This window comes from Lontra canadensis, unplaced genomic scaffold, assembly GCF_010015895.1.
Source record: "Lontra canadensis isolate GAN:19392208 unplaced genomic scaffold, GSC_riverotter_1.0 scaffold35, whole genome shotgun sequence".
In the NCBI taxonomy this organism is placed as follows: Eukaryota; Metazoa; Chordata; class Mammalia; order Carnivora; family Mustelidae; genus Lontra; species Lontra canadensis.
The window spans coordinates 4116055-4140415 of record NW_022631029.1 but is presented as its reverse complement, the minus strand read 5'-3'; the positions used below and the strand labels follow the sequence as shown (position 1 = coordinate 4140415).

Below are 24361 nucleotides of genomic sequence, written 5' to 3'. Positions count from 1 at the left end.
AACCTCTCCGGGTCGCCCCCTTCGGTGCGTCCGGGTGTGCCTCCGCCCTCAGGCTGGCCTGCATTCCCCCCGCACCCCCGTCGCCAGCTGGAAGTCCCTCCCTCAACCCACTCCATTCTCCACCTTGGGTCCCAAGCTGCCTGTGGGACGTGCCTCTCCTGGACTCGAGCCTGAAGCTGCCCAAACACTCACGCTTTAGGCAGCCCTTTAGGCGGCGAGAAATCCTCCATCGGGTCTAACTTCAACCCCGTTGGCGTTAGGCCACCCCGAGGGGGCTGGAAGTCCCACCCTGAATCTACCCTCTACTCTTCTGGGGCTAGTTTTCTCGGCCAACGGGGAAGTCCCCCTTGACGACTACCCTCCGTCCCTCGGCCTGCGCTCTGCGGGACGGGGGCAGTTCCCTTCCCGAGGCTGCCCCCCGGGCGGCGAACCCGGCGCACAAAGAAGAAGGAGGCGAGGTGGTGGTGGGACGTCTGTTTATTGGCGCGGGTCCAAGCCGCCTGGGTGCGGGCGCGGTCACAGCGCCGCGACGCAGTCGGTGCCCGTGTATCCCGGCAGGCGCAGAGCGAACTTTCGGCGCACGTCGTCGGGCACGAACCTGCCGGCCACGAAGTGGTGGCGGCCGGAGAAACGGCCGGCACAGGGCTTGGGCGCGGCGAGCGATACCAGCACGTCGGGCCGGAGCCCATCTTCGGTGTCGCCGCCGCCGGTCTCCGCGTCCCAGCCTGAGGGAAGAGGGGCGGGAGGGGAGGGAATCGGGCGCTGGGAGGGGTGCTTGCCTTCAGACTTGCCTGCTCACCACCCACTTCTCCTTCCCCATCAGATCGAGCCTCTGCTCTATGACACGTGCGTCTTGGTCAGACCTGCCTCCCCACAGAACTGGGCCTCCGCTCTCAGACCAGTGTCTCCCTCTCCTTGGAGATGTTTCCCTCCTCCTCTGACCAGATCGTCTGCCCTCATACTTTTCTGCCCGTGCTCCCCTCATGCTACTAATTTTTTTCTTCTCTATCTGACTCAGCCTCTGCCTTTAGAGTCCATCATTTCCACTTGCTGCCCTTTCCCAGTCAGACCCATGCCTCTGCCTTCTGACGCAGCATCTGTCCCCATTACCCCCTATCAGTCTTGAGCTTCCCCACTTAGGCTAGAGGCTCTTTCCTTTGGGGCTTCCTAGCCAGCCTTCCCCCTCTAACAGATCCCCATTCTCCAGGCAGAGGACAGACTTGCCTCCATCCTTAGGCAGGCCTCCCCCGTAAGGTCTGTCCCCTTACTCTTGGTCCTTGTCTCTGACAGAATGTGGCCCGAGTGTTCATCATCCTCCTTCTGATTAGAGACTCTTCCCTCTGACATCTCTGTCTTCGCCCTCAGACTAGCTCTTGCCTTTTGACAGGACCCCACCTCCTCCTTCACTGTGCCCCAGTCTCTACTGCCTCTCAAATGAGCCTCTTCCTTCAGACTAGGGGCCTTGCCTTCTGCTCTGCTTGTGATCAGAGTCTGGAGCCACTAACTAAAAGCCTCCTCCCTCTGACTTTAATTCTTCCTTCTGTGACCCTAGTCCCCACCCTCAGACCAGACAGCCCATCTCTTTGTAGCTAAGCCCCCACTCTTTGGCACCCTGATGGGATGGCCCTGAGGTCTTGCAAGCTGGGGGACATCCCCTGAGTGTGGCCACCCCCGTGGAGGGTCCGGCTGGCCAGCAGCTGTTTGTTCCGTCTGCCCGTCGCCTAATGGCTCCAACAGGCATGGGGCGGCGGCCAGGATGGGCGAGGCCTTTGCCGAGTGAGCTCACGTCTGCCCAGGCAACTGGGCCAGGGTGGGCAGCGGGCATGCTGGGCTGGGTGGGGGGGAGGATGGGACAGGGGATCACCTGGGCAGCAGCCTCGGTCTTCCCTATCTGAGGGATGGGCATGACCCTCACCCAGAGTGCAGGAGCCATCCATGCAAGCGAAACTGAGGCTCCGAGACAGGCTGGGGCCACCAGAAGCTGGGGTGCAGAGGGCCCCCACCCAAGCCCCCCACAGACCCCCCCCTTCCTGCCTGGCATGCCTGAGGGAATGTCCAGGCTCACAAGGGGGATGGACAGCAGCTTGAGTGTGGCCAGCGCCCGTGTGCAGGGGCCCCCGATCTCTCCTGGCTGCACGCCAGGGCCCAGCACGGCGTCCACCACCAGCCCGTAGGCATCGTTGATGAGCTGGACCTGAGAGAGCAGGCGGAGTTAGGGGGCAGCCTTTGGGCACCATCCCCTCCTTCCCCCCATCATTTGCCACCAAGCGCTGACCTCCGTGGGCAAATAGGACAGAAAAGGGATGTCCATCTTCTCACACTGAGTGGTCAGGTCCTGGTGCAGCCCATCCAGTGACCGTGTAGGGTAGAAGATGGTCGGTTCGTACTCCTGATTTGGGGGGGTGGGGCGTGGGGGCCACAGAAAGGAGTCAGTGCTGGGGGCCCTTCCAGGCTTCCTGCTGGGCCTTAGCCCCCAGACCCGGATACCAGGCAGAAGACCCTGCCTGGGGCAAGCACTGGGCTTATTCTGTCACCTCTCCAGCCTCAGTGTCCCCCAGAGACACTGTCAAGAGAAGGAAGCAATTTCTGCCAGGACAGGGTTGAGGGGGTGACGCTGGGAGACCAAGGGGCTCCTAGCTACTCACAAACATCCGCAGGTGCCGTGCACAGACCAGCCCCACGGCCCCGTTCTGCTCCGGGCCACACACGACCAGCACTGTCCTCTGCTTCCGGGAGAGAGTAGGCAAGGGGAACACCTGGCAGGGGGCACAGCAAAGGCAAAGGCATGATGTCTGGAATTCCTCCTTGTTTTGGTGGGGAAACTGAGGCCCGGAGTAGCAGAAGGGAGGGGCATGGGCGTAGAGAAGAGGCACTGTGGGCAAAGGGCATGGCCTCTGGAGGCCTCGGGCTCCTCCTTGGAGATGCAGAGTCCCTGCTTCAGGCTCTGCCAAGCTGGAGCAGGAAAACGTGCCTTCTGCCACCACCCGGCGCCCGGAGTGCGGTTTGTTTATCCTCGGCCTGAGTTGCAGACATTCTTCCACCTTTTTCCACCGCAGTGGCTGCCCCTCCCCCGCCCACGTTTCCAGGCCTCGGCCCCTCCCGGAGGCCCCAAAGCTGGGGGGGGGTTAAGGGGGGGTTACTTTTCCAACCCAAGATGCCCTGTCTCTCTCCATCTGCCTCTGCCGTCACGTCACCTTTCTCCTTATCTCTGACTGTGTCTATCCCCATCTGTCTCTCCGTAGTCTTTTGATGCCTGCGTCTCTGTGTCTCTCTTTGTCTCTGTCTCTATCTCCCAGACTCTCTGCGTCTCTGTGGGCCTGTGCCTCCATCTCTTTAACACAAGAGTTCGGAGCACCGGTGTTCCGGTCTCAGCCCTGCCCTGACTCTGCATGGCCTCAGCCCCCTGTCCTCTCCCAGGCTCCTTTGGCCTCTATCAGACAGGAATGACCATGACACTGACAGGCTCATGGGGCCTCTCTGAGACAGGGGCCCCAGGGGCCTGGCTGTACTCTAACCTCCAGCTACACAAAGGGCTAGGTACACCTTTTTTTTTTTTTTCTCCTCCCCAAGGTCTCAGCGAGGTCCTGACCCACCCCAAGGGTGGTGTGACCCCACCATGCCAGGCTCAGAGCCCGAGACCAGAGGCCAGGGGAGGGCGACGATGTCTGGGCTGGCTGGGACAGAGGGCCTTCTAGACAGACTTGGGGCTTTCAGGGCAAAACCAAACGACCTTTCGGTCGGCAAGAACCAGGCAAGAGTTTACCCCGCTGGGTTTACTGGTGGGGCTTTGATTGTCATCATTTCCTTCTCCTGCGGGAGTTTTGCCCAGGATAGGTTTCATTTGGAAAAAGTAACGTTTAAAAACAAAAACAAAAACAGAAAACCTGAGCCTACCTAAAGAAATTGTGTTTAACCAAAGTCGGCAGTGGTGACAAGAAGGGGAGGAAGACCTGGAGGAAGAGAAAGGTTACGTGCTGGAGCCCCGACACCACCGGGCACTTCTCTAAGGCATTTGGGTTTATTAACTGGTGTCAGTTTATTTCGCTTGTTTTGGAGGAAACAGGCCCGCGGTTTGACACCCGTGGCCAAAAGCACTGGAAGGCAGCATCGTCATCACTTATTACTGTCGTGTCCTTTGGAGGCACCTCAAAACTGGGGCTTTGCCCCAGATCCAGACAGCTCTGCTTACTTACCCCCTGGGACCTACCCTTTGCAGGCCACTCCCTGCATCTGGACCTCAGTTTCCCCATCTGCAGCATGGGGTTATTTGGAAGCACTCCGCCTGCAGGAACCAACGTGTCCCTTACTGAGATCCAGGAGATGGCAGAGGCGGGTGGGCACGAAGGGACCCAGGAGCATCCTGCCGCAGCCTCAGCCTCCGAGTCTCTGGGGACTCCTATCTCTGCCCTGACCCTCACTGACACTGGGGTCTTGGGCCCCTGCCTTCTAGACCAGCGATGAGTCTCTCCAGGCCTCAGTTTCCCCATCTAAGTGATGGGCTGGAGAAGCTCCACACAAAAAGGGGCTTCCTGAACCATTCTGGCCACCTGGGTCATGCAGCTAGCTAGGCCTCGGCTCTAGGGGAAGCTGGCCATCTGGATGGGGTCAAGGTCAAGGATCAGGGGTCAGATACCTTGGTCACAGCCACAGCACTAGCATGGCCACACAACTCCACCAGCTGCTGCCGCCCAAAGCGGTAATCCTCCAGTAACTCGCGCTCCAGGGCGGCCGCCTCCGCAGTGCTGGGGGACAGAGTGGGCAGAGACGCTCAAAGACACACAGAGAGAAAGACTTAGAGAGGCTCGGATGGAACCAGTAACGTTCCACCAACGTTCCCAACCAGGGCCTAGAGCCACCTCCAACCTCAGTTTCTCCATTAGATATTCATGCGGTAGAGTGGATCTGCGGGAGGTTTAAGCCGAAGCCCAAGGTACGGGCGCCCTCTGGTGGTCGAGGAACGCCTGGTGGCGCCTGTTCTACAGCCCCAAAGCTGGAGACTGCAGCTCCGCCCAGATGCGCCCCCCGCCCGCGTCCATTCCCCACCCTTTCCCCCCCGCCGCCGCGAGAAGAACCCAGAAGGAGGAATGCGGCGGGAGAGACAGATGAGGGTGATGGACGAGTTTCATGCAGGGGAAAACACTAAGCAAACTCCAGAATACTGGAAGGGGCCGACTGGGCTGGGGGAGGAGGTGCCTGAGGGAGGTGGAGTTAGATGGCTCACTTAGGGAGGGGGGATGGGGAGCCCCCAGCTATCAGACCTATTGGTGACCCTTCAATAATTGTGGCCAGAGAGATGGGGCTTCCTCATTGGAGGTGAAGGTCTGCCATCAACTCCCTAAGTGACTGGGATGTCACATCTGAATTTTGCTTTCTCTTTTGCAAAAGTGAAGACCGGGTAGGCTAGATAATTTTCAAGGCCCATTTCAAAATGCAAACACGGGTCCCATTACTTAAGAATTTTAAGATAATGACAGCCAAGTGTTGGACTCTTCCAAGAGCAAGGACCAAGCTAGCCCTGGCTTAGGGGCCTTCCAAAGGGCATGGGCTTAGTGGCTGTAGAGAGAGCTGCAGAGAGACCTGGCATTGAAGAGTGGAAATGGTCCTCACTCCAGAATCAGGGGTTGGGACAGCTGGGCAGGGTTTATGGCCTGATGCCAGCTTCCCCTAGCGGGACTCTTTCGTGCTGGGGTAGAGCACCTACCCCTAGCCCAGCAGGCCCTAGCAGTAGTAGTAGCAGCAGCAGCAGCAGCAGCAGCACTAATAGACAGGCCTGGAAAATATTCAACCACTCAGAGAAGCCAAGTGGCTTGCCCAGGGTCCTGCAGGAAGCAAGTGAGAAAGCACACTTCTACCCTTGGTGTCTGTTTCCAGAGCCATACAGGGTACGAGCAAAGAAGCAGAGGCAGACCTACAGATAGCAGAGGTTTCTTGGGATGAATCTTTAGATTCCTTCAATTCTATGAGCAGGAGACCACAACATTCCCGCCAATTTTGCAGCCTGATCAGGCCGGGCAGCCGGAGGGGCATAGGTAAGGAATGGAGACTGCTGCGGGAGGGGGACTCGGGGTGGGCTTCCTGGAGGTGGTGGCCTGGAGCACTATGGGAGGTAACTCACATGCAAGAACAGTGAGGGCCAAGGCCCTGTCATGGGAATGAGCTTGGCAGATGGAAGGGACAGAAGCGAGGCCAGTGTGGCTGGAGCCGAGCAAGGGAAACTAAGAAACTGGGTCAGAAAGACACTTTGGGGGCCCGTGCACATGAGGTGGATTGAGGCTTAGGGCAGGAAGGACACATGCCCTGAGTCACCCCAGCCCACCAGAGCCAGATTCAGCCCCACCTGACTTCAGGTAAGGTTGGAGGACCAGTTGGCGAAAAGGATGGTGGGTCAGATGAAGAGCAGGCTGGCCCAGCTCCCAGGAAAGAACACTGGAGAAGGTGTGTTTGGAAATGTGGCTCATTCCTCCACCTTCATCCATGACAGCTCTGCCTGCTGCCCCCACAGGAGGGTGAGGGGAAGATGAGAGCGTGGGAGCACTACCCATTCCTCTTCCTCTGTTCCGAAGCTTTGGCCTCAGGCCACCACTTGGAACATTATCTTCCTGCCTAACTGATCATTAGAGTGATAATGGGGAGGATGGTCCAGGCTAGGAGCCTGGGGGTGGGGACGCTGGCAGCTCTGGGTGGGGTGTGAGTGGGAATTAGGGCAGGTCTGGGGAGGGGGACAGGGCCAGGCCACTGTGGGACTGGCCAGAGGTGGAAGGCTTGGTTATGAAGTGCCTCTTCACTCTCCTGATGTCAGTCCCCAGATGAAAGGAACTGTAAGGATTTCCCCAAGAGCACAAAGAAGGTGACTTGCTTTCAAAGGAACTGGGCCTGTTCTCCCAAAATGCTTCCAGGAGTGGGCTCTTTTGGAGGTGAAGCCCTGGGGCCTGGTTGCCCGTGGCAGACCCTCCCTGCTCTCTTGGCTCCATCTGCTTCTCCATCTTCGGGCCTCTGCCCACCAGCCCACCACCACTGCTCACCTGGCTGCCTACAGAAGTCTCCCGGCCCCCAAACTCCTCCTCGGTACAAGAGCCATGGGGGCTTTGAAAACCTAAATGCCATCACATCACCACTTGCCTCAAACCTGCTTTTGGCTCCCCAATATTCAGAGAATATTCAAATTCCTCACTACACCTACGCACCCATTATGTTTCTAACCTGTCTCCTCTCCCCGTGCTCTCCACGTTCCACTCCTACCCACCCACAGTGCCCCATCACTCCTCAGTTGGCCTTTGAGACCCTGCACAACTGGCCCGGCCATCCCCCACGCCAGGTGAAATCACAGCTCCAGCTTCCTTCTGTCTAGGATGTGCTGGGTCTACAGGCTCAATCTGGACATCAGCCAGTCACTGGACAAGATCTGCCCTGAGGGCATGAGTGGAGAGTGGGCAGAGAAGGACAGACAAGGGGATGTCAGATGAATGTGCTGTGAGTGGTTTACACTGAGGTCCACAGCCCTGCTTGGAGTCCCAGATCGCAGGGCCTTAAAGGAGGACACAACATAACTCAGGATGAGGTGAGAGACACAGCCACAGCTGCCAGCTAGAGACCCCAAATCCAAGCAAACTACTGGTAAATGGCCCATGCATTCAAAAATCTCCCTAGCCTTGGCTCAGGCAGTGGTTTCCGTCCCCAGGACTCAGTTTCCTTCTCTGGTCCAGGAGACAGTAGCAGGTGGGCCACCAGGAGGGGTGTGAACGTTTGAGGAGCTAAGACCTCAGCTCTTCCCAGCTCGGAAGGAAGGGTGGGCGCTCCAGGGTCTCCAGGACGGATGGAAAGGGGCGGTGGGCCTGGACTGAGTTGAGGGGTGATGGGAGAGCTTCTAGCGGTGCTGCTGAATGATTCACTTAGGGGTGAGCCTGAGGCAGATGCAGTTTCCCTGGCAACGAAACTTAGGAGGCGTTGGCAGCAGTGGGCTGGAGGCTTCCTCTCTCCAGCAAAAGGGGGGGCCTTGGAAACCCCCAGGCCCCCTCCTGGCCATGCCCCTGCCTCTGATCCATCCAGCCCGAGAACCTCCCCCTCCCAGCCATGTCCTGCCCATGATGCCCATGGCTCCAGGCTGCATCCCTGTCATGCACGGTATTTGGCATCCCCATCCCTGGCTGACCTGAGGAAATGCCGCTCCTCGGGCGCCTCCGCTGGGTCCGGGCGGGCCGCGCTGCTCATGGCCAAGGTGAGCTGGTGCGCGGAGCCCTGGCGGCCACAGCCACAGCTTTTTAAGAGCATCCCAGGGCACTGGGGCTCCTCCCCGCCCACCCCGTGCATCTGCCAATCAGGCGGCACCGCAAAGGCGCTGCGCGCGGCCATTGGCTGGAGGGCGCAGGCTGACTTAACCCTTTCGTGCCAGGAGTGGAGCTGCCTTGGGAATGGAAGGAAACGAAGTCTGGACAGGTCCCAGCCTGGGAGCAAGGGGCCTCGCCTCTGGCGCCCCTCCGTCCAGTGCTCTGTTCTTTAGGTCCCCCACTCACTGATGTGCCCAGGGTGCGGGGTTGGGGGGCCAGCCCACCTGGCAACTTCTGCAGAGTCCCCAGGTTTAGACCCTGTGTCCCCAGGCCATGTGTAAACCAATGGGGCCCCACTCGCCAGTCACTCAGTCGCTGGGACACAGGCAGGCAGGTCTCCAGAGCATTTATTCTTTCCCAGTGGGGAGGGTGCAGGGGTCCAAGCGGTCCAAGGGGAGCGGCCCCCTACGTGTACCAAATGAAGCCATAGGTGGCGTCCACAATCTCTTCATTTGTACGCAGCCCATACAGCTCGCCCATCACGGGAGTCACCCAGCGCGTTGTGTGGAACACAGACTCACCCACCTGTGGAGACGGCGGGATGTAAGTGGGGGTGCAGCTACCCCCTCAGGCCCATACTGCCTAGGGGGACCCCACTAGGCCTGGTGGCCACTGTGTCTACACCAAAAGCTGCTGTCTCCCCTTCCTCATGCCTGGCCCCCAGGACCCCTCTCAGCCTCAGGCTTCCCATGGGGGGCTGTGTTTCTGCGGGGGCCAGCACCCCCGCCCTCCCTGCCCAGGACCCACCTTCCAGTCGGGCACATCCTTCATGATGATGGCCTCCTCCTCCAGGTTCTCTCGAAGCATCTGCAGGACCCTGCAGGGATGAAATGAAAGGTGGGGGACAGGCCTGAGCACCCCAAAGGGCCCCTCCCTGTTCCATTCCCCATCACCTCCTGCCACTGCCAACCCTGCACATGCTATCTCCTCTTGTCCCTTCCTTCCCCCTACAAACTTTTACTGTCCTCCTGCTGCAACCTCAATGTCTCCTCCTCCAGGGAACCTTCCCATTCTGTCCCTTGGGTCCCCACTTTAAGTCAAGTTTGGGGCCCTCTCCAAGGGTGACGGCAGCCCCATGTATGCAAGGACACAGCTGTCAGTCCCCATATGCATTCCGGCCAGGTCCTGCACTGCAGCACGGGACACTCAGGCCTGCGAATTTCCAACCCTGGTCCCAGTGGCCCCACCTCCGGTCCTTCTCTGCCTGCAACAGTGGCATCAGCGCGATGCGGGCCTCAAAGTCCTCAATCTGCAAGCGCCTGCAAAACCCGAGAACCAACAGATTAGATCAGGCTGGAGCTGGGGGCAGACGTGGCCTCAGCCCCACAGGGTGACACGTGGGAAAGGGGGCTGGAGGAGAGGCAAGTGAGTGTGGCAGGGCTTGGCAGTAAGCTCTACCTGCCACAGGATGAGAGGCGGGGGGGGGGGCACGCAGCTGGCACAGGCACTGATCCACAAGAATGCTGGCTTCACACTTTCTTCCCAGTTAAAAACTTTATTTCTTAATCCTAAAAATAGCCCTGGCCTGATGACTGTGGTGAACCAGGGACGGGGGATGGGACGTTCATCGCCAGACTCTGGGCCTTCAAAACCATATCCTTTTCATGTCAAAATAACCCTGGAGTGTGAGCCCAGGGCAGACAGCTCCGTGTCTTTGAGCCACCAGCCACATCTATGCTGCGGGAGTGGCACCCAGCGATGTGGCCCAGCAGGTGGCCCCTGGCCCTGCCCCTCATCACCAGGAATCTCACAGCCATACAGGGAAGGGTGTGGATGAGCGTCAGCGTCCCCCCTCCCCTCCTCCAGACCCAAAGGAGCAGACGCCCCCACCACAGCCACACAGTTGTCACTCCAGTGGCCAGACCTCTGCACGTGGTCCTGGGGAGCCGGACCTGGTTTGAGTGTACCCCACGCCGAGTACCTGACACATGGGGGCCTTCTCCAGCACTACCCTCAGGGACTCCCAGACTTGTGGGGGGCGGGTGACCTCAAGGGGGTGCTGAGGACACATAGCACACCGGGGTAGGGTGAGGCAGAGCAGCTGAGAGGCAGCAGCCAGAGTCCGAACGGAGGCCACCCTCTGCCTTGGTGCCTCTGGTCCCACGTGCTGGCACAACTACATCTATGCCTTTGTTGTCCTCACTGCCTGGTTACCACTGGCAAAAATGCACTAGGAGAACACGTCCTGGGCCCACCCATCCACCTCCACCTGATGCGCCATCCTAATCCAGACCCTCGGTTCCTGAGCAGCGGAGGCCAAGGGACATCTGGCAAAGAGCTCCTTGCTTACGAGTCCTTTCTTCAGTGGAAAGCTCAGAAGTGGACTCAGTCCGGGTCCCCACTTCCTGAGTCCCCAGGGGCTGAGAAAGGGCCCCACGGGTACCAGGGGCATCCCGCCCGGGGAGGCCTGGGGCCTACCTGCGCTCGCGGTTCCACCTCATCATGCTCCAGTACCCGAACAGCAAGGTCCCGATGCCCACAGCGAACATGCTGTAGCCTGTGGGGGGGGAGGCCGCCAGTCAGCGCCCGCCCATGGGACAGGCCGCTCTCTGCAGCTTCTTCCCGGGACGTGCACTCCACTTGCCGTGCAAACACACCAGAAACACTGACGCAGGAGAAGGTCAAAGTCTTAGTGACCTTCTCCTAGAGATGGCCAGTACTGTCTCTAGTGCATATTTCCTCAGATTATTATTTTCTTGTCCCCATGGAATGTCCACCGGCCCCTTCCCTTGGACCCCTTCCTCCAAAACTGCAGACCACTCTTCAGTCCGTTCCCCAGCCTGCGGGCAGGGACTCCAGGCTGCCTCAGCTTCTCTCTGAGAAGGGAGGCAGCTGCAGCCGCCACACCTCTGCCCACCATGGGACAGTTTCCAGAAGGTACAGTGTGGGCAGGGACTGCAAGAGAGCCCGAGGTCTTGCTATTCATGGCTGGGTGGCCGCCACCCCACGATCTTGTGGAAGGTTGCTTGGCTCCCAGTCGGCGGGTGCTTCCACGGGGCAGGATGGTGTCTACTGCTGGGTCCAGCTCCACGGTGGCGCCTGGCTGCCTGGGCCACTCCTCTGAGTGCTGCCCAGAGGGGGCTGGATGGGCTGCGGGAGGCAGGCAGTGCTCTGTGGGGCCCACCCAGCAGCCCATGGGCTCCCTGACGTGCTGCCTCCTGGCCCAGCAGGTAGAGCCCCCTGCCTGGGCACCAGGGGACAGAGGCTGCCATGAATATTTACTGACACCAGCAGGCACCTGCACTGTAATTCTGATGGACAGGCTGTGGGCCTGCTGCGGTCTTCATGGAGGCCCTAGCTGTCTGTGGCCTGGCTGGGGCCAGCTCACCCCATAACCTCTAATCTTTCAAGCTGTGGTCTCTTCCCGGGATGGGCCTCATGGTTGCTGGGAAAAACGGACAAGCTCGGCCAGGTTGAGCTCAAGTTAACACTCAGGAAATGACCAGCAAATGGTGGATGAGGCCACTCCCTAGGATTTGGGGGCGGGGGGGCAAAGGGGCTCTGGGAGTCCCGGCCCTGCTCGCAGCCTGCAGGGAGCCTCTGCTGTCCCTGTCCTCATCTTTCTTCTTCAGCTCAGTTCAGCACATGGTTTTTCTGGCACCTTTGCTGGACCCAGAGATGCATAAGAAACTGGTTAGATTTTTCAGCTCCTCAGTCAAGCCTGTTAAAAACATTAGCTCAGGGGCTCAGCTGGTTAAGCGTATGCCTTCGGCTCAGGTCACGATCTCAGGATCCTGGGATCGAACCCCGCATCAGGTGCCTCTCCCTCCAGGCTCGTGCTCTCATTCCCAAATAAATAAATAAATAAATCTTTAAAAAGCAAAACAAAAAACAAACATGAGCTCAGAGTAAGACATTTCCATATTACAGGGGGCAGGACAACGAGGGCACCCTGGTTCCTATGCACAGAGGGAGAACCTCTCCTGGGAGGCTCGAGTGCCTAGGACCAGCTCCCAATGCAATTATGGCTCTTACACATGGCTGACCACCTGTCCTCGACAGAACATCCTAGAAGAGCTGCCTCTTTCTTTTCAGTAGCTATAGAGAAGCCCCGGGATCCTCTTCTTTTGACCCAGCCCCAGGGCATAGGCCTGGGCTACCCTCATGGAGACCCCTTGTCTTCGCACCAGGCACCCATATGTGGGCCCACATGTAAGATCAATTCCAAGACAAAAATGGCCTTTACGAACATGCGGCTCTTTCTTGCTGACAGTGGAGAGGCTGAGACTGCAGACCCTCAGCATGGGTCTGTGCTTCAGGACCTGTCAGTCCGGTGGGGGAGGCTGATTATGGTCACGCCCAGGAGTGGGTGCAGGCCACATCCTGTGTTCAGTTTCAGTACCTAACCTTGTTCAGATGGCAGCACGACCCAAACGAAGGTACCAGTTCAATGGGGTCCCATCTGAATCCCAACCTTCCCCCTTTACCTGCCCTACAGAAACTGAACAGCCAATTGTGAAATTCATATGGAAATTCAAGGGCCCAGATTAACCAAAACAATTCTGAAAAACAACAAAGTTGGAGGACTCGCACTTCATAGTTTCAGACTTCACACACAGCTGTGTGTACAAGACAGTGTGGCATGGCATCAGGATAGACATGTACATCGATGGAACAGAGCTGAGAGTCCAAAAATAAACCCTCACATTTACGGTCAATTGATTCTGGACAAGGGTGCCAAGACAATTCAATGGGGAAAGAATAGTCTTTCAGCAAATTGGATAAGTGGACAGCCACATGCAAAAGAATAAAGTGTGCTTTTTCCTTCCCCCATACACAAAAATTAACTGAAAATGGATCAAAGACCTCAATTTGAGAGCTAAAACTATAAAACTCTTAGAAAACAGATTAGTCAGTCTCTGTGACCTTGGATGAGGCAATGGCTTCTTAGCTAGGACGCCAGAAGCACAAGTAACAAAAGGAAAAAAAAAATAGACAAACTGGGCTTCGCTGAAATGAAAAACTTTTGTGCTACAAATGATGCCGCCAACAAGCTGGAAAGACAACCTCCAGAATGGAAGACAAGTCTCTGAAAATCCTCTATCTGATAAAGGAATGGTAACCAAAATGTATAAAGAATTCTGTAAATTCAGTAATAAAAAAGATGAACACCCTGGGGCACCTGGGTGGCTACGTTGGTTGAGCATCCCCCCTTCTTGGTTTTGGCTGAGGTCATGGTCTCAGCGTTATGGGATCAAGCCCTGCACCAGGATCCACGCTGGGCACAGAGCCTGCTTAAGATACTCCCCATACCCACCCTGCGCTTGCACACTATCTCCCTCAAAAAAAATTTAAAAAGAAATAATAAAGTTGAATGACCCAATCCAATGGCCTTGGATGGTATTTCTCCCGAAGAGCTATACAAATGGCCTAGAAACAAATGAAAATATGCTCAACATCATGAGTAACCACGGAGATGCAAATCAAAACCACAATGAGACACCTCACACCCGTTGGGATGGTTAGAATTTTTAAAAAAAGGAAAATAATGAGTGTTGTCCAGATGTGGAGAAATTGGAAATCCCGTAAAATAAATGCAGGAAGAAATGTACAACAGTACAGCCAATTTGGAAAACAGCTTGGCAGTTCCTCAAAACGTTAAATGTGGAGTTAGCATATGACCTAGCTATGCTATTGCTAGGTGAAATTTTCCCGCAAGAAAACCGAAACATATACCCACATAGAAGCTTGCACGATAATGTTCACAGCAGCCAAAAGGTGGCAACAACTCAAATGTCCATCAAGTGGTAGATGGATACACAAATTGTGGTCCATTCATACAAGAATATTATTCAACCAAAAAAAAAAAAAAAGCAGCTTTGAGACATGCTACACCATGCACGTTAAAAACGTCCTGCTGAATAAAAGCAGCCAGACACCAGAGGCCACATAGAATAGGAGCCCATTTACATGAAACATCCAGAACTGGCAAATCCATAGAGACACAAAACAGACTGCTAGTTGCCAGGGTTTGGGAGAGGGAGGATGGGGAGTGACACCTCATGAATTTGGGGTTCTTTCTGGCGTGATGGAACTGTTATAAATTTATCTATTTATTTACTTATTTAGATTTATTTATAGGTTTATCTGAGGGAGAGCGCATGTGCTCACGCACACAGGGGGAGAGGCACGGGCTAGAGAGAGAAACCCAAACAGACCCCCCGTGATGGTGGAGCTCCACGCGGAGCTTGATCCCATGACTCTGAGATCATGACCTGAGCCAAAACCAAGAGTCAGACACTTAAGCGACTGTGCCACCCAGGTGCCCCAGATGTGTTATAAATTTAGATCCTGGTGATGGTTATGCAACTGTGAACAGACTAAAAATCTGTGACTTGTACGCATGAAATAGGTGAATTATATGGTATGGTCTGTGAATTTCAAAAAAAAAAGTTAAAGACTCAAGGGAAACAAAGAAAGGGCCACCCCCTGGGCACAATGGAGAGAAGAGAAATGAGTGGAAAAGATGGAGGTAGCAGTCACTTCAGGAGCAGTGGGGATTAAAGGTGGTCTGAGCCAGCTCTGCTGGTTCTAGGACGCTAGGGGTGAGTGATCTGGGCAGAGAAGAGGGGAGTGGATGCCAGGCTTGTGTGCCTTACAGGAGCAGAGCAGGGTAGGACTAATGGGGAGAGGGCCATGGGGACATATGGTTCGAGTGCAAGGCTGGAGGAGGGCACAGGACAGATGATTAGCACGGGGTGCAGGATGGAAAGCAGGGCTGTTGCACTTGCTGTTCCCTCCACTTAAGGGACTTTCGGAGAAGTCCTTCCAGCCCACCCTGGCTAAAATGGACCCTGGTGAGCTGGAGCCTTGCCAAAATAGGAAATGCTGGTGTGACACATTCATCTCCTCTGCGAGGCTGTGAGCTCTTCCAGACAGGACTCAGTGCCACATGCATACTCAACAAGCAACTACTGAATGCAGGGACAGAACAAAGACCACGCCACCAGAAGGGGTCTCCTCCTCACCCCACTGTAGCCAGGGGGCAGGTCTGTATATGCTACAATGCAAGCTGGTGTGAAGGGGTGCAACTAGGAAGCCCAACCCTAGATAACGGTCTAGATGGCACATGGGAGACACTACCATGTCATGAACTGGAAGAGGACTGGGATTAAGGGCACACTGTAACTTAAAAAAGAGACATGCTGACTAGGAGGAGCCCAGAGAGGCTCATGGGCTGGGACCCTTCTGCAGTCTGGTCTGGGTACAGGTCACACAGGTGCACATGTATCAACAGACCTCAAGCCGAACATGTGATGGGCACACTGGCCTGGGTGTTAAGTCACACTTTGAGAAAAGAAATTGCAGAGATTCAGATCACATTTTCATTCAGTGTGTTCTGGGATGAGTCAAGCCTGTTTTTGTAACAGCCCTCGGGCTAAGAACACTTTTAGGTTGGTAAACAGTTGTGAAAATGCAGCCGCGGAAGAGCGCCTGGGTGGCTCAGTTGGTTAAGCATCCTTTAGCTCAGGCTGTGATCTTGGGGGTCTTGGAACTGAGCCCCACTACAGTCTTCCCACTTCGTGGGGAGTCTGCTTGTCCCTCTCTCTCTACCCCTGCCCCTGCTCACGTTCTCTCATGCTTGCTTTCTCCCTCTAATAAATAAATAAAATCTTAAAAAAATAAATAAAGGAGCAGCAGTGGACAGAGACCATCTGCATAAAATGTTTATCTGGCCCTTTATAGTAGTCTGTCAACTGCTGTTCTGAGAAAAAAGCCGAGGGGCTGGGAAGAGCTTGAGTTTCCCCCTGATACTTTCCCACAGTCTGAATTCTTTCTTTACCATGCCTGTATATTTTTTTAAATTGAGGCACATGTGCATAATAATAAATGTAAAGTATGACGAGTTATGGGAAATGCATTCATGCTTAAAATTTTGTATCTCTGTTAACCCTAGGTGCAAAGTATATGCCCCTTCTACTTTTTTTTTCTTTTACATTTTTCTGTGTTGAGCCCAATAGCAAACTTTTAAATGTTACTTAAAACATTTTGAAAAATTTAAGAATACACATTCCTGGGACATCCGCGGGTAGATACTACAGGGAGGAACACCTAAACTCCCTTAATGTTCCGGATTCAGCATGAGTTTTACACTGGGTGGCCGTCGGGGCAGGTAGCAGCCTCTCTCGGGCCTCAGTTTCCCCACTTATGAAACGGAAGTGTGGCCGAGGGCTCGGGGCACGAGTTACATTGATCTAACCAATCGCAGAATGGAAAGGATTAAGGGGACCGACCTTCCAGACTGTTCTGTGAAGAAAACAAAGCTCAGTAAGCGTTCGACAAACTCCAGCAGTTACTCTCCTCACTACTGAAGCCATCGGGGATGCCTGGGCTCCGCCTCCCGTCACACCGCGGCGGAAACTGAGACCCGCGAGACTCCCCGGCGACCCCTCCCACCCCTGTCGCGGCGTCCCGAAGCCCCAACTCTGACACCCCGGCGTACTGCGACACTGACCCGACAGTCCCCGACGCGGAAGGTTCCGCTTGTAGTCGATGGGGCCATAGCCCCCCGGCGGGGGCATGTCCTGTTTCACCTTCGATGCTGCCATGCTCACAGGATCCCAACTTCCGGCCGCGGGCGGAAGTTACGTCCGGAGGCCGTCGCCATGATGAGTGTGGCTGAAAGTACCGCGCATGTCGTGGGCGGGACTAGGGCATCTGGGACGCTAGTGTAGCTATCCCATGGTGAAGGAGAGCTTGGGCAATAGGTCCAGGACTCCACTGGGCGGCGGGGCTGCAGCCGAGGATTCCCTATCTTTTCTCTTAGACGGGGCTTGGTTCCGTCGGTGTAGACGCTTGTAGCCCGTCTGGTCGCCCGGGTTCTTGCCCTAAAGGACCTCCCGTACACCTTTCCTCTGGTGTGGTCCTGAGGCCATTCAGAGACCCCAAGCTCCTGAGGGAGCCGGGTCACCGAGTTACCAAGTTAAACTCCCTCTCTCGTTTTCTCCCCTTTGCGGGCGTCCCAAGGCTCCACATGGCCAGGGCCGGGTACACAAAGCTGGGGGGCGACTGCTGCTCAGCTTCGAGTCATGAGGAGCCACCCCAACGCCAGGCACGGATTCTGCTCCCGAGTGGTGGTCGGGACCCCTTGCTAATAGCCTCTCATGTGAACTGGGCCATTCAGAGCGATTATGAGTCACAAAGCCTGATGGCCTTGGGGGGCCCCGTGGGGCGGGGTCCACGGGGCCCCCACCCAGAGGCGGGGTGACGCCCGTGGTCACTTCACAAGGCAGAAATTGTTACCTGGGCAATAAAAGGCACCTCTGCGGCGGGGACCCGGGAGTGGGCACATGGGGGTGCGGGTGTGCAGGTGCCAAGCGCCATGGGTTAGGCCCGAGATTGGAGTCCGGCCGCCCCCCGACAGCAGCCGCCTCCTGCTCCCCACGCGCCCCAGGCGCCACCATGTCGGGCGACAAACTTCTGAGCGAACTCGGCTATAAGCTGGGACGCACGATAGGCGAGGGCAGTTACTCCAAGGTGAAGGTGGCCACGTCCAAGAAATACAAGGGCACAGTGGCCATCAAGGTGGTGGACCGGCGGCGCGCGCCGCCCGACTTCGTCAACAAGTTTCTGCCACGCGAGCTGTCCATCCTTCGAGGCGTGCGACACCCGCACATCGTGCACGTCTTCGAGTTCATCGAGGTATGCAATGGGAAGCTCTATATCGTGATGGAGGCGGCTGCCACCGACCTGCTGCAGGCAGTGCAGCGCAACGGGCGCATCCCCGGGAGCCAGGCGCGCGACCTCTTTGCGCAGATCGCTGGGGCTGTGCGTTACCTGCATGACCACCACTTGGTGCACCGTGACCTCAAGTGCGAAAACGTGCTGCTGAGCCCCGACGAGCGCCGCGTGAAGCTCACTGACTTTGGCTTTGGTCGCCAGGCACACGGCTATCCTGACCTGAGCACTACCTACTGCGGCTCGGCCGCCTACGCGTCTCCTGAGGTACTCTTGGGTATCCCATACGACCCCAAGAAGTACGATGTGTGGAGCCTGGGCGTCGTGCTCTACGTCATGGTCACCGGGTGCATGCCCTTCGACGACTCGGACATCGCTGGTCTGCCAAGGCGCCAGAAGCGCGGCGTCCTCTACCCCGATGGCCTCGAGCTGTCGGAGCGCTGCAAGGCCCTGATCGCAGAATTGCTGCAGTTCAGCCCATCTGCCAGGCCCTCAGCGGGCCAGGTAGCACGCAACGGCTGGCTGCGTGCTGGGGACTCCAGCTAGAAGCCGGGGTTCCCACCATTCCCGCCGCCCGGAGCACTGCGCAAGCGCAGTGCATGCGCACAAAGCGCGCTTCGTACTCTCGCGAAGCCGACACGCGCCACTGCGCACGCGCACTTCCCCCTTTATCCTGACTCTGGATACCTGGGGCCGTAGTCGCCCCTGTTTAGAATCTAGCTCCTCTCCCCAGGATCCCGAGAACAGGAGGGCGCAAGCGCTTCCTCTGTTCCCCAAGAGAAGGCCTCGGGAGGGGAAGGGACAAGAAGAAATGGAAGCGTTGCGCCAGCGCGGAATGAGCGATGGTTGTGGGCAGGCGGTGGATACCTGGAGGAGCTGCCAGGGAATGGACGCATGTGGAGGGCGTCCTTCTCTAGTCACCCGCGCATGCTGGTGGGGAAGGCACGGTCCGAGCGCTGCCTCCTTGGAACTTGCAATAAACTCGCTCTTCCTCGCACCTGCCTCTAGCAATGGCCCCCTTTTACCAAGGAGGGGTGGGAGGTCATCCCCCAGCGGAAGTCAGGCGTAGCGCCTCATTGTAGAGAAAGACTTATTGAGGTTCTAGCTCTAGGTCTCGAAAAGGAATTGGGAGGATTCAAACTAAACTTTTGGGCTCTCCAGTCTCAAAAGAACTCGAAGGGTCGTGCTGGGGTCGTGATGGCCCTGGGAATAGAGATGCAGGGCTGGGAGCAAGGATCCCAGCACCCTCCCTCGTGTTTAAGAATGGAACAGAGTTGGAGGGGGGGGAGGGAGCTGTATCAACAGAAACTGAGTTTATAGATGAGGAAATTGAAGCTCACACAAGTGACACTTGCCCAAGAACACATCTGGAATTTGAAAGTAGATATGGCTGGAGTGGGGTGGGGAGGTGGTGGAAACTCTCCTTAGTAAGGGCCCTTCCTTGGTAAAGAAGTTGTCTAGCGGGTGAGAGTCAAAAGAGTGGGGGCATGAGTCTTCTGGGCAAGATGGTTACTTCAGTCCTCTCTTCATTCATGCATTTATTGAATGCCTACTGTGTGCCAAGCTCTGGGACTCCACAATGAGGTTGGATCTATTCCTGCCCTCAGTGAGGACACCAGTGAAAAGTCAAGTAAAAATAGCATGGAAAGAAAAGAATTGTAATTTGTGCTAAATGCTGGGCGAGGGGAGAGGCAGTTGACCAAGGAAGGACGGAAACAGACATTTGAGCTTAACGCTGAGAGAATCACTAGAAACAGCAGAAGGAACATGTTCTGAGTGTTCCCAAGATACACTGGAGCTGGTGTGTTTGGGGAATGCCACAAAAAGTCCTACAGTGGGAATGGACAGGGAGGAAGAAGAGGTGAAGAGGTAAAAGTGTATGTCTGAAGAGGGGACCCCACAGGGCCTGGGGGAGATTGGGGATTATTTTGTTGCAATGAAGTTAGTGGGTTTGGTGACAGCAGCTCTCACTTGGGGTGCATTGACGATGTCTCTCTAAGCCCCAATTCTACCCATGTCGGAGCCCCACAGAGTCTCCAAGGAGGCTGGCCATCTTGTGGTTCTGGTAACTCCCCACTCCTGCTCACTCACCCTTTGTGTTCTCAGGTGCCCTGGGGAGTAAATTCCAGCTCTTCCCTAACCACTTTTGAATAGGCAGATGAGGAAACTGAGGCTAAGAGAGGGGAAGTGACTAACCTCCTGTCCTGGCTGGTTCACATCTGAGCCAAGAAAGAAAACCCAACCCCTCAGGTTTACACGAAGGATGCCTCTTCTGGTCTGGACCATCCCGTGGACTCTGCACCTGGAAAATGGAGGCAGGAATCTATCCTCCAGGTTGTAGGGAAGGGCTGTGTGGTTCATTGAAAGACCACACACTGAGCCTTCTTGAGGCTCCCACTACACTCAGAATGAAACCCACATCCTCACCCCTTTTTCCTGTGGCCCAGCCACACTGCCTGCCTTGTCCTTGACCCGACAAGTTTGGTCTTACCTCTGAGCCTTTGCACTGGCTGTTGCCATTTCCTGCGCCACTTACTAGTTTCTTTATTCCAGACTTGGTTTAAGTCATCTCTTCCCTGACACTCTGTTCTTTCCCTCCTTGCTCTTGTCACAAGGAATCCTAGGGCCTTGGGTATGGTATGTGCCTTTTTCTATTTGTAGATTAATGTGTGTGAGCAATAGGGCCTGGGTTCTTCCTACCCCATGGCCATAGACCTGTTGATCGGTTCAGAGGGGACAAGGCCTCAAGGATTGGGGCAGTTGTCCCATTTGTTGGCTGGAGAAGCTGCTTGACACTCACCCCTGTTGAGTCAGTGGGTCAGTTGAGGAGCCTGTGCCTAACCCGGTGAAAACTCACTTGAGGGCTGAATTTGGAGCCCCGTAAGTGTGCTGCTCACAGCCAGTGGTGGGGCATGGGGCACCAGTCAGGATATGTCACAGGTAGACTGGGACAGGTTTGGGTTTAATTTCTGTAATGTCTTCTGTCAGTTCTGTGCCTTGTCCATGTGAAACGTAGTTAGGTGTGGTGGTTGGAGAGGACCATCAACCCCCAGGCTGGAAGCAGGAATGTCTTAACAAAAAAGAGGAGAAACTGCAAAATGAATGAATGAATGAATGAACGAACGAACGAACGCACCTGGGAAAACACAGTTGTATTTTAGGCACATCAGAATTCACCAGTCACTGGGACGCCTGGCTGGATCAGTTGGTTGAGCATATGACTCGGTTTTGGCTCAGGTTGTGATCAGAGTCCTGAGATGGAGCCCCGGATTGGGATTCAAGCTCAGCACTCAGTGGAGAGCCTGCCTGACAGTCTCTCCCCTTCTGCTCCTTCCCCCATTTGCTTGCACTCTCTTCCCCTCTAAAACAAATCTTTTAAAAAATACTACCAAAAAATTCACCAGTGAGCACAGGTCTCAATAACTTTTCAAACAGTGCATCAACATCTGAAAACAAATTTTCACCAGAAATTGATTTCATAGCTGGCATGGCAGCTCCATCAGTGCTAGAACCTGCACCTGTTCTAAGTCCTGCAGCAAAGACACCCAATGCAGATGCCAAGCCTGAAAATTGGCCCAGAAAAACTTAGCACTTCGGGGGTGGGGGGGTGGAGGCTGGAAGGGACTAAGAGCTAATGGATGGGCAACACCCACTGGATTTTCACTTCTCTCGGCTGTGAATAAGTAGGCCACAAAGCCACAGGTTCTGGTGAAGATGGGAGGCCCAGAAGCAAAACCACAGTGCCCAGTTTGGGGAAGTACTCCCGCCACCTTTGGAAGTTAAGTCCGAAAGAAGCCCGTGAAGCAGATGTCTCATTGTTTCCCCATTAACAAGGGGTCACCCTGCTACACCTTCCCCAGTCTCCAAGCTGTCCCAAAGCTGGGACAAAAATAAGTGCAGGGAAAGCAGGGCTGAGGGGACAAAAGAAATAAACACCCAACATGTTGTCCATTTCTTTATTTTCCGTCAGATTCTAAAACTTCCTCATGACACAAGTATAGCCATTGATTCCAGCCTCTGTTTATTGGAACTTCTATTCTGGTTTCGTGGTCAACCTTTTACATTTATTATCAAAGATTTAGAGTCACAATAAATACAAGTGACAACCTCCCCACCCACCCATCCCGCAAACCCCCACCTTCCAAATACCCTGCACTAGTGTAACTTTCTATTACACTTTCATTAAGGATTATAAAACTTTAGCTGTCCTTTAAAAAAAAATGCTCAGTCCAAGTTCTTTAGGCAACCATCATGTGCAGCATAACTCGGCATCAAATAAAAACCCAATGGTGCAGCAGCAACAACCGTCTTTTCCATGATTTACACCCCTGTGATGAGAATATTTATATAGAAAACTCCTCCCCATGTCTTTCTGTCCATAGGAAAATGACGTGTGGGACACAGGAACCACAACACCCAGCGCAGCTGTACTCAGTTGGCTTTCATTCCCTCTGCACTGGGGCCAAGTTTGCTTCATAAAGGTCTTAGGGTACGAACAGGAGCAGAGGCTATACCCCTGGGAGGGCAACTGTTGGCCTTCTCAAAGGTGAGGGTCCCAACATCACAGCTGGGACACTGGGGACCCAGTGACATGGGTAGGATGGCCAGAGCAATGGGAGGCTCCAAGTGGACACACATGTATCTACATGAACACTCATGTTTACATGTATGACAGCCACTTCAAACATGCAGCCCTTCACCCTTGAGTGACTATCATCTTGAACAGTTTCCAGTTGCCATTCAGAGTTCATGTCACAGGTAACTTGGGACCATCATCATCCTCCCATATTGTCACTGCTCGTAGGAACCAAGTCCTTTCAGTCCTGAGCCTCCGGGGGTGGGGGGGGGGGAGACCAGGACCCCAGCACTGTGACCAATTTTGACAGGCTTTGCTGCTGGGAGAACACTCTTAACGTTACTATCTGTTTCCTAATGTCTAAACCCCACATGCAGAGAGGTATTTAATATGCATTTCCTGCAACATCATAAACCTCATCAAAGAACTACTCATTTGGGGCTTATCAGAGAAGTTATACTGCAAAGGGGGAAACAAAAGAAAAAAAGGGAGGGGTTAAGAGTTTTGATACAGTAGAAATGAACAAAAGATTAAGGCATCTCACGTTCTTCTCTCCTTTAAAAAAAAGTTACATGTCACAGTAAGTGGCCCCTGATGGGATTATTCCCAGGGACGCTGGGCTGGAGGAGGCAAAGCCAGGGCCGGTAGCCCCATCCTCCACCTGTGATGGTCGGGTTTGTCTGAATTCATGAGGCCCACTTAACAGCTCAGGGGCCGGTAGAAGTCCAGCCATGAAAGGTGAGTAGAGGTGGGTTCCTGAGCACAGTGATGAGCGAGGTTCTAATGGGCTGAGGTTGAGGGCCAACCTGTGCAGCACAGTTCAGCTTGGGCCCATGAGTCATAGACCCATTCAACCCCAGCTGGGGCGTGACAATCCTGGCACACCCCTCCAGTGCAGAGGTGACTCTTGCCTGGACACCTGATCCCAAGTTACTGCATAGAACTGACGTCTGTTTGCCCATAGAAGTGGCCAGCCTAGGTGCTCCTTCTTGAAGGATTTGGAAAATCTGGCCCATGTCATTGAACAGAGAGGGCTAACAGCTCAGGATAGTATAAGACAAGTATTTATTTGCCAGGCACACAGAAAAATGTGAGAAATAGAAATGCTTGCATACTCTTGATTTTTTGGTGTAAAAACACCCCCCCATGTCAATTTCCCTCCTTTCCCCCAAATCCCTGGATCTTGGAATGAAAGCCACCCTTCCTTGCCCTCCCCTCCTTCAGCCCCTCTAAGTTATGCACTCAAAACAAAAATCAATTTAAAATACAGGGTTTTACACAACAAAAAATTAGAATGTTGCAAAACTAGGTCTTCTACCGCGGGTCAAAATGTTGCTAAACATGGATATTCACACATGAGAGAGGGGGTTAAATGAGCCTTTATTAGAATGTTGTAGCAGTGTGTTTTGAAGAAGGAGGCCCTACAAAATAAGGATTTTAAATTAAGTCCCTAACTGCATGGATAGGAAAACTAGGGCTGGGGCTGAAGTGGGGAGCAAGAGTACCCCATCTCCACGTCGACAAACATGTGCGCGTGCACACAGGACACCCACGCACCTGCACGGAGACAGCCCTGTGCACAGCACACTCACGACAGCTTCTGCCTATCCTCATGGAACCGATTTTTAGGAAGTGGGAGAAACCAAAATGAAACACAACTAAGAGCAGACCTGATCCTTTGCATAAGACATTTCTGTAGACTCGAAAGAGAGTTAAAAAAAAACCCAACAAAACAAAAAACAAAAAACAAAAACAAAAAAAAAAAACCAACAACAAAAAAAAC

At 54.8% G+C, this 24361-nt stretch overlaps 3 protein-coding genes across 4 annotated transcripts; 1 reads left to right on the top strand and 2 right to left on the bottom strand.

Moving 5' to 3' along the window:
- Window positions 1–461: 461 nt before the first annotated feature.
- On the bottom strand, window positions 462–8234 carry YJEFN3 (YjeF N-terminal domain containing 3). 2 transcript variants are annotated; one of them, XM_032867781.1, is made up of 6 exons: window positions 8150–8234; window positions 4634–4742; window positions 2646–2756; window positions 2276–2389; window positions 2035–2194; window positions 462–725 (listed from the first exon to the last, which is right to left on the bottom strand). In XM_032867781.1, the coding sequence occupies exons 1-6, from the start codon at window positions 8206–8208 to the stop codon at window positions 517–519; spliced, it is 762 nt and encodes a 253-aa protein (XP_032723672.1). In that variant the 5' UTR covers window positions 8209–8234; the 3' UTR covers window positions 462–516. The 2 variants fall into 2 exon arrangements, with proteins under 2 accessions (XP_032723672.1, XP_032723674.1); XM_032867783.1 differs by having other exon boundaries at window positions 2044–2194.
- A 419-nt stretch (window positions 8235–8653) lies between these two features.
- Window positions 8654–16915, bottom strand: NDUFA13 (NADH:ubiquinone oxidoreductase subunit A13). Its single transcript, XM_032867784.1, has 5 exons — window positions 16780–16915; window positions 10743–10821; window positions 9512–9583; window positions 9072–9141; window positions 8654–8849 (listed from the first exon to the last, which is right to left on the bottom strand). Exons 1-5 carry the CDS (start codon window positions 16871–16873, stop codon window positions 8730–8732), a joined length of 435 nt encoding a protein of 144 aa, XP_032723675.1. The 5' UTR covers window positions 16874–16915; the 3' UTR covers window positions 8654–8729.
- Window positions 16916–17558: 643 nt separating this feature from the next.
- Window positions 17559–18644, top strand: TSSK6 (testis specific serine kinase 6). Its single transcript, XM_032868516.1, has one exon. The coding sequence runs from the start codon at window positions 17727–17729 to the stop codon at window positions 18546–18548; it is 822 nt and encodes a 273-aa protein (XP_032724407.1). The 5' UTR covers window positions 17559–17726; the 3' UTR covers window positions 18549–18644.
- Window positions 18645–24361: the final 5717 nt, after the last annotated feature.